General features: G+C 43.8%; 1 protein-coding gene across 2 annotated transcripts in view; it reads left to right on the top strand.

The window, feature by feature from the left end:
• Positions 1–1,187: 1,187 nt before the first annotated feature.
• Positions 1,188–9,353, top strand: part of Psma3 (proteasome subunit alpha 3) — a 21,833-nt gene continuing 13,667 nt past the window's right edge. Inside the window, exons 1-2 of one of the 2 annotated variants that reach the window (XM_005343190.3) lie at positions 1,188–1,294; positions 4,777–4,859. In XM_005343190.3, coding sequence (XP_005343247.1) covers positions 1,274–1,294; positions 4,777–4,859 — 104 coding nt within the window. In that variant the 5' untranslated portion in view covers positions 1,188–1,273. Of the gene's footprint in view, positions 1,295–4,776; positions 4,860–9,353 lie in introns of those variants that run through there. The other variant, XM_026779349.1, reaches the window with a different exon arrangement.

Genomic DNA, 9,353 nt, shown 5'->3' with positions numbered 1-9,353 from the left:
TGTTGATGATGGTTTTTCGTTTTTGTTTTGTGTTTAGACAGGGTCTCTTGTTTTCCAAACTGGCCATGGATTCTCTTGTGGCACCCTTCTGAACATCGGGATTATAGACCTGCATCACCATGCTGGAAAATGTTTTCTGGCTACATGAAATAAAAGTCTCCAGGATTTTAAAACATGCTTCTGCCATTTTATTTACAAACGGATTAAAAAATCTAACCACTACAAGGTCAGGTCCCTTGCCCACTGCTCTGATCTATCTATTGCCCTTCTGCCCCTTAGTTCTTCAGATAGGCTATATTGACCTGATAGCTCCTAGAAGGAGCCTGGCACGTGGACTTCCCAAGGCTCTTTAAGCTTTTCTTTTCTTTTTCCAGACAGGGTCTCTCTGTGTAACCCTGCCTTTCCTGGAACTCACTCTGGCCTCCATCTCACAGAGATTCAGCTTCCTCTGTCTCCCGAGCGCTGGGACTAATGGCGAGCACCGTCCGGCTCTTTAGCCTTTTCTAATGTAGTTCTGTAATCTTCCTGGTAGGAATGAAGATCTTTTAAAGAAACACTTGTGCGCCTCTCTCTAATAAGACTCCACGAAACTGGAACTTCTCCAGGGATTCCATGCTGGGGAAGGAAAGGGCTGACGCATGGTTCCAGCCAGAGGGACAACTTTTCTCTCAACAGATTTCACAGTTCATCCATCTTGGCAGACCACAGCGCAGGAGAGGTTAAAGATGAAACCATGATGGCAAGCGATCACATCTCGGCCAGGGCCACTTAGTTAGCATCCACACCACTTGCTCCTATTTAAACCCAAATGTCATGTCAGGACTCTGAAGATGAACTGGGGAGGGTCGCTGTGCCTTTTTGTTCCTCTTTCTAAAGTGGTCACATTTGAATATATCTTCTACTCCGGCTTTGAAGTTCTCTTGTCTGTGTAACTGGGCTCCTGAGGACAGGTGCGTAAGCCTTGGGACTCTTAGGGACCAGGCTCTGACCTTTACGCTTCCAGTAACAATTACAGTTACAGTATTACCAGCTTCTCCAAGGAACCGGCTCTCTGGCTTCTGCGCACGCGCGCGCCTCCTGCTCGCCTTTTTTTTTTTTTTTTTTTTTTTTTTACCTACAATCCTCTACGCAGCTCGAGGAACGAGCCTCAAAGCGAAAGGCCATTGGTGGAGAGCGCAGCCAATGGGCGAGCCTGTTACTGGCCTGCGCAGGGAGCCGCGTCGGAGCCGCACTTCAGGCTTGGGATCGCGGCGCGGCCTCCGGGGTCGGCACCATGAGCTCCATTGGTACCGGGGTGAGTCTCTCGGCGCCGCCTTCCCGGGCGGGCGTTGAAGGGAGTGCGGGGCGGCGGCTCGCTGCACCCCGGGCGCCTCCCGAGTCCTGGGGACCCGCGGTTTTGTCGCGTTCCCGGCCCTTCTTCTCTGTGACCCCGGCTCCTGCGCGGCGTTTCGGGCCCGGTGTGGCCGCCCCCGCGCAGCCACCACGGGGGTTGCTGAGTCACTTTCTTCCGCCGCTGGAGGAAACCGAAAGTGCACATTTGAGTGGCCGGCCCTAGGGCCCTAGTGCGAGCGTTCGGGCCCGGGGTCGACCCTCGAGAGCACCCCTGCGAGCCCCTGCTGCAGGCAGTGTCCCGGGTGGAGCCTCGAGCGCGTCGTGGGGCTCGCCCGTGCCGGTGCCGCGGTGCTGCTGACTCACGGGCCTCCGCTAGCTTCCTGTCCTTGCACAGACAGTCCCTGGAAACCTGTCGTGACAACCTCGAAGAAGGCTCGAGCTCATGAGTTCTTCGCCTTTCTCCTCTGTTCTGCTTTTCCAGAACAAAGTATTTTAGGCAGGGGTTATCTAGGGACATCAGTGCCTCAGATTTTTGTAAAAGGCATTGAGGATTTGCAGGTTGGGCTTCTTAATTTATTGGGGCTAAATACACCCCGTGTGCAAGGCATCTTAACTTTGTCTCCATATATAAATTACTTAATGAATCTCTATTGATTATAGAGGTCATGAATAAAAGATTTCTTGGTTATCCTTGTTTCCTCCAAGATTTTGAAGCTCGCCTGGTGTGGTGCACAGCTTTAATCCCAGCGCTTGGGAGGCAGAGTCAGGAGGATCTCTGAGTGTTAGGTCAGCCTGGTCTACATAATGAATTCCCGGACAGCAGGACAATGTCAAGAGACCCAGTCTCAAAACAAACAAACAAAAACAAAGAAAAAAAAAACCTCACAGATTTTGATGCTCAGAATTAAATCACTTACTGGTGTTTGGAATGATTTCATTGTTAGGAGGTAACTGGTTATGCATTACTTTTTTTGGAATTAGTGCTCAGTAATATATCTCACAGCAGATTCGCTTTGCAGTCGTGTTATTTTCCATCAGTAGTCAACCGATATAACCATGGGAGTATTTTAGTATGAAACTTATAACCCTGAGCCTTAGGAAGTTTCACCGTTGAAGGCTTGTTTCCTGGTGTCACGTCTTCCAAGGGTTGTAAATACCATATTTGTTGATCATTTCTCTCCATTTTATTTTATTTTTTAAAATCCCTATTGCTGGAAGGCCAACCCAGGGCTTCAAGAAGCAAGCCACTGAGTTCCAAATCCTAACCATATGCCGGGTGATGGTGGCGCACGCCTTTAATCCCAGCACTCGGGAGGCAGAGGCAGGCGGATCTTTGTGAGTTTGAGACCAACCTGGTCTACAGAGCTAGTTCCAGGACAGGCTCCAAAGCCACAGAGAAACTCCATCTCGAAAAACCAAAAAATAAAATAAAATTAAAAATTTTTGTGGGAGGGATTTGAGACAGAACTGCACTATGAAGCCTGGGCCAACCTTGAGCTAGGCATTCTCCTGTGTCAGTCTCAGGCGCTCATCGTCCACCCTCATTTAGACATGAAGCAGGAAATGGTTTCTAAGGTAGAATTGTGAATTCTCTAGTTGGACAGTTAGTCTCCTGTAGTCTTCAGCTCAGTGACTGGTCCAATTCTCAGGATCATATGAAAAACAAAATTTGGCATTTGTCTTTAATTGCTTTTTTATTTTACATTGAACATTATTGTTAAGTTCCCCGTGTGTATGTGTGTGTGTATATGTGCGCGCGCGTGCGTGCATGCGCATATATGTATTTACATGCCTAGGGATTGAACCCAGACTTAGTGCATGCTATATGAGTTCCATCCAGAGCTCCACAAATATTTTTGTTTTTATGTTTGTGTCCTCAAAAGGTTTCCTCCTTTCTGGTGTAGTCAAAGCCACTATTGTTTGGAATATCTGAGCTCCATACTACACTTTGTTGCCTTGCCTCTAAATTTGTTTCAACCCCAAACCAGAGTGATTTCTTTTGAATTTAGTTTTATGTGTATGTGTGTTGCACCACATGTGTGCCTGTTGTCTGTCTGACACCAGAAGAGGGTGTCAGGTCCTGTGGAACTGAAGCTACAGACGGTTGTGAGCCAGTGTGTGGGTGCTGAGAATTGAACCCAAGTCCTTTGGGAGAGCAGCAGGTGTTCTTAACTGCTGAGTGTCTCTCCAGCCAGGGAGATAAATGCTTAGAATTTTGGCCTGTGAAATGCATCATGGGTAAAGGTATTTAACACCTGAGTTCAATTCCTAAAATGCTGTGTTCGATTCTCAGGTTCCACATGGTAGGAAGAGAAAACTGACTCTGGGATGTTGTCCCCTGACCTCTCGATGTGCACCATGGCACATGTACTACAGATGAATGTAAAACAAACAACATTTGTTATTGAATAGGTCATTCCACCTCCTCAGGTCAGCACCTCCTTGCATCAAGAGTAAGATGTACACTGCCTCGCCTAACTGCTTGGCTCTCCAGCGTGTTTTGTATCTTCTTACCATTGCTTGTTCCTCCCCCACTTACAAGACACCTAGTCCTTGGCTTGGACTAGGTTCATCCCTCCTTTAAGGCGTGAATTTCGCACACCATCGTAGAGGTCTGACTGTCCTAGCAAGGCTTTCTTTGAAGAGGCAGTTTGTGGTAATTCCTAATGTCCCTTCCATTTTATTTTCATCTTCCTTTTTGACTTTGATCAAACTTATAATGCATTGATCCATCTAGATTGTGATTCCTCTGATTTGAATGTAAAAGGACTTTATGGGTGATGGTCATATATTCCCATGTCGTGACTAAATGCAGTAGATGCTCATTAAATGTTGATGAATGCTAAATGATTTTTTTAACCAGGGTCTTTCCTTGGCTCCTGGCTCAGGTACAGTTGTAAATAATCTGACTTCAATGTTGTTTATACTTTTTTGTTTTTGTTTTTGAGACAGGGTCTCTAAGAGCCCTGAATGTACTGCTTCTGTCTCCTGAGTGCTGTGATTAAAGGCATGAGCCACCACATCCAGCAGTAATACTTAATAAAGAATCTTGTGTGAGAAAGTTCTGACCTTCCTAAAATCTGCATCCATTATTTAAGCTTTTTTTAAAGGTATTTTATGGGTATGAGTGTTTTGTTTGCATGTATATATGTGTACATGCCCAATGGAGGTTAGAAGAGGGCTTTAGATCCCAACCCATGTCCTCTGCAACAGTAACAGGTGCACCTAACAGCTGAGCCATCTCTCTTGTTCCTTGGACCCATCCTTTTCAGTAGGAGAAATCTAAGGTTAGTAGTTTCCCTGATCAACAACTGAACATACGTCTTTCTTTTCAAAACAGGATATGACACAGTCCTGGTGTTGGGCTATTTAGAAAGAAAAGTTGTATGACTTTGTTGGCAAGGATATGTCCTGTACACTTACTGTTGCTCTCTTTGTTGTTAGTATGACCTGTCAGCTTCTACATTCTCTCCCGATGGAAGAGTCTTTCAAGTTGAGTATGCTATGAAGGCTGTGGAAAACAGTAGGTAAGAAGCATCGCCTTACTGAAGTCAGTGTTTTAGCCAGGAATTATCTTTTATCTTGTATGTTTTGGTAATTAGACTTTGTATATTGCTTTAGCATGGACAGATATCATACTCTGAAGTAATCTCTACTTTTGTTTATTTTATTTTAATTTATTTATTTTTGTTTTTAGGAACAGGGTTTCTCTGTGTAGCAGCCCTAGCTGTCCTGGAATTCACTTGTAGACCAGGTTGGCCTCAAACTCACAGAGATCTGACTGCCTCCACCTCCCGAGTGCTAGAGATGAAAGGCGTGCGCCACCGTGTCTGTCATAATCTCAATTTATCAGTCCTCTCCAGAGTTCTTTCCTGTAATAGATCCTCTACCTTTACTTGGGTTCCAGGGTTCAAACAGGTGGTTTGTGTGGTACATTTTTATCCACTGAGCCATCTTGTTAGCTTTTTCATTTTATATTTTGAATTTTTTTTAAACTTTTTTTATTCCATGTACATGTATGTCTGTATGTATGTCTGTGTTGAGGGTCTTGGAATCCCCTATAACTGGAGTTATAGGCAGTTGTGAGCCGCCATGTGAGTACTGGGAATTGAAACTTGGTTTTCTGGAAGAGAAGCCATGTTCTTAACTGCAGAACCAGTTCTCCAGCCCCTTTATTTTTAAAAATCAGTCTCACTGTGTAGTGCTGACTTGTCTGGAACTCTGTAGGTCAGGGAAACATAAGGAGTTTCATCTGCCTCTGCCTTCCAACTACTGGGTTTTAAGGTGTATGCTGTCATGCCTGGCAAGGTTTTTATTTTTACCCCCTGAGATAGGGCTTCTCTGTAGCTTTGGAGTCCTGGAACTAGCTCTTTTTTTTGTTTTTTTTGTTTTTTGTTTTTCGAGACAGGGTTTCTCTGTGGCTTTGGAGCCTGTCCTGGCGCTAGCTGTGTAGACCAGGCTGGTCTCGAACTCACAGAGATCCGCCTGCCTCTGCCTCCCGAGTGCTGGGATTAAAGGTGTGAGCTACCACCGCCCGGCTGGAACTAGCTCTTGTAGACCAGACTGACCTCAAACTCACAGAGATCCAGCTGTCTCTGCCTCCTGAGTGCTGGGATTAAAGGTGTCCACCACCAATGCCCAGCTGAGATCTTTTGTTTTTTTGTTTTTTTAGTGCACAGTTACTAACAAATGTGCACATATCTTATAAATCAAAATCTTTTAAAGAAATGTTTAGGAGGGGCTGGAGAGATAGCTCAGTGGTTAAGAGCGCTGGCTGCTCTTCCAGAGGTCTTGAGTTCAATTCCCAGCAACCACATGGTGGCTCACAGCCATCTGTAATGAGATCTGGTGCCCTCTTCTGGCATGCTGGCATACATGGAGGCAGAATGTTGTATACATAATAAATAAATAAAATCTTAAAAAAAAGAGAAATGTTTAGGAAAAAGAAGCTTGAGTGTATAGTTCAGTTGGTAAGTGCTGTGCAGTATGCATGAAGCCCCAGATTTGACCTCCAGCACCCCATAAACAGGTGTGTTCAAACAAGTAGGAAACATTAAAGCTAATAATTTTAAGATTGTATTCTGTATCGAAAGATGATTTAGTTTTTCTTGTGTTGGGGGGTATAATAGGAAAGTACTTTGCTACTATGAGTACCTGTTAAGTTTAGGAAATACCAAAATAACTAATTAGAAGCATACAAGTAGTTGCCTAAAACCACTACACTAGAAATACATATGCTGTGATTATAACTGGTTTATGAAGTATAGTCTTAGGGGGCTGGAGAGATGGCTCAGCAGTTAAGACTGTACTGTTCTTGCAGAGGACCTGAGTTTGGTTCCCAGCACCTATAACTCCAGCTCATTGGGATCTGACACCTCTGGTCTGCACAGGCTTCTGTATGTGTGCACGCACATGTGTGTCTTTCTCTCCCCCCCCCACACGCATAAGCATAATTTAAAAAATAATAAAGATAGTATGCTCTTAGATGGTTATATGAAAAGACAAGATGATACTTTTACTCTCTTTCTAGTCTCCTTACAGAGCCTAGCTGTAAAAGTCTTAAAAAGACTAGATTGTTAGGCCTCAGACTTATAAAGATATTCACTTGCCTCTCCCGAGTGTTTTTAGAGAAGTGCATCCCCATACCCAACCAAAAAATCTGTGTTACTGCTTTTGGATTTGGTTTTCTTTTTTCTTTTCTTTCTTCTTTTTTTTTTTCTTTTTGTGAGAGAAGTTTTTTGGACTGGCCTCAAACTCACAGAGTCAAGCGAATTTATGAGTTCGAAGCCAGCCTGTTCTACAGAGTTAGTTCCAGGACAGGCTCCAAGGCTACACAGAGAAACCCTGTCTCGACACTCGACAAACCAAAAAAGAAAAAAAAACAAACCCACTTTGAGTGACTGTTCCTAGTTAGACACTTAGGCAGACTGGAGCTGGCAGAAGCCCAAACATGAGTTTGACCATTGATACATTATTTGGTGATTATGGGTGTGTGTGTGTGTGTGTGTGTGTGTGTGTGTGTGTGTGTGTGTGTGTATTGCCTAAGCTTTTTCATTTGTAAAATAGGGCTAATAATACTGTTTTTCAAAGTTCTTGAATAAATTAGCCAGTATCTGGGGCCTGCTGGTTGAAAATGAAGAATACTACCTAGCATGTGTGGGTCTTAGATTCCACCCTCAGCACCACACAAGGAAAAAAAGTACTAATTGATAGGAGAACTTATTGATTTTTAACAACAAATACCTAATGATAAACTACCGACCTAGTTCCTATTTAATATTTGTTAAAATGGATTATAGTTGTAAATATAGTTAGCAAATTTTACACGTGAGTTCCACACATTCAGGTTCAACCAGCTGAAGTTTAAAAATACTCAGGAGATCAGGGGGGTAGTGTGGTGCACAACTTTAGTCCAAGCACTCAGGAAGCAGAGGCAGGTGAATCTTTGAGTTCCAGGCTAGTCTGTTCTACACAGGGAGTTCCAGGACAACCAGGGCTGTACATAGAGAAAACTTGTCTCGAAAACAACCCCCCCCTAAAAAAAACAAAACAAACTTAGAAAGGGCCCAGTGTGTATCTTGCTGTTAACGTGGTTGTCTAGCATGCACAAGACCTTGGATTTGATTCTCAGCATCACACATAGAACAGAGACAAGCAGGACAGATCCTCCAGGGCTGGATTAGCCTTAGTGGTACATGCTTAGTGTGTGTGAGGCAGAGTGTAGATCCTAGCACTCAAATACAAAATTGTAAGTTTGTAAAATTAATAATACAGTTACATATTTGCATTAATAACAGTGTGAATGAAGTGAAAAACTGGACCAGGGATGTAGCAGAGTGCCTGCCTAGCATACGCAAAGCCTGGTTGAATTTCTTGTACTCCTCCCCACCAGTAAATAGAGGGAAATAAAACAGTAACGATTTTTTTTTTTTTTTGAAGTGGCACAAACCTTTAATCCCAGCACTTGTGAGGCAGGCATCGCTGTAAATTCAAGGTCAGCCTGGTCTACACATAAAGTGCAAACACAAAAGCCGAGTATGGCGAGATTAGTAATGATTTTTATAAGAGATTTATTATGTATAGTGTTCTGTCTGCATGACAGAAGACGACACCAAATCTCATTACAGATGGTTGTGAGTCACCATGTGGTTGCTGAGAATTGAACTCAGGAACTCTGGAAGAGCAGCCAGTGAGTGCTCTTAACCTCTGAGCCATCTCTCCAGTCCCAAGTAACATTTTAATCTTGAAATATCATACAGTTCATCCATATTTTACTTGAGATTACGATTTGAGTTTTGCCAGGCAGGGTTGGTGCACACCTTTAATCCCAGCACTGGGAGGCAGAGGCAGGTGAATCTTCATGAGTTCGAGGCCATCCTGATCTACATGTAGTGACTTCCAGGACAGCCAGGACTACATAAAGAAACCTTTTCTCAAAATACCAAAAAGAAGATTCAAGTTGTAACAGGACATACATTTTATTAATTTACATGTTTACTAGAAGCAGTATATACTTACTGCAGAGAAATTGGAAGAAACAGATGAAAAGAAAAACAGATTATTCATTGTTTTTAGTTTCCATGTAGAGTATCTTTTGTGTATGTTATGCACCCCCATCCCCCCCCTTCCTTCCTTCCTTCCTTCCTTCCTTCCTTCCTTCCTTCCTTCCTTCCTTCCTTCCTTCCTTTCTTTCTTTCAGATCTCACTGGGCCTTTAATTCCAGCAGCTGAGAGACAGAGGCAGGTTATTGTGAGTTCTAGGCCAGCCAAAGGCTACATAGTAGGACTGTCTTTTTATTGTTGTTTGAGACATGGTTCCACCATACCTGGTGTCTAGATTTTTTTTTAAAGGTTTATTTATTATGTATACAACATTCTGCCTCGATGTATGCCTGCACGCCAGATGAGGGCGCCAGATCTCAGTACAGATAGTTGTGAGCCACCATGTGGTTGCTGGGAATTGAACTCAGGACCTCTGGAAGAGCAGCCAGTGCTCTTAACCTCTGAGCCATCTCTCCAGCC

This window comes from Microtus ochrogaster, chromosome 1 (genome assembly GCF_000317375.1).
Source record: "Microtus ochrogaster isolate Prairie Vole_2 chromosome 1, MicOch1.0, whole genome shotgun sequence".
In the NCBI taxonomy this organism is placed as follows: Eukaryota; Metazoa; Chordata; class Mammalia; order Rodentia; family Cricetidae; genus Microtus; species Microtus ochrogaster.
Note: the sequence above shows the minus strand (reverse complement) of the source record. Positions and strands in the feature narration are given on the sequence as shown.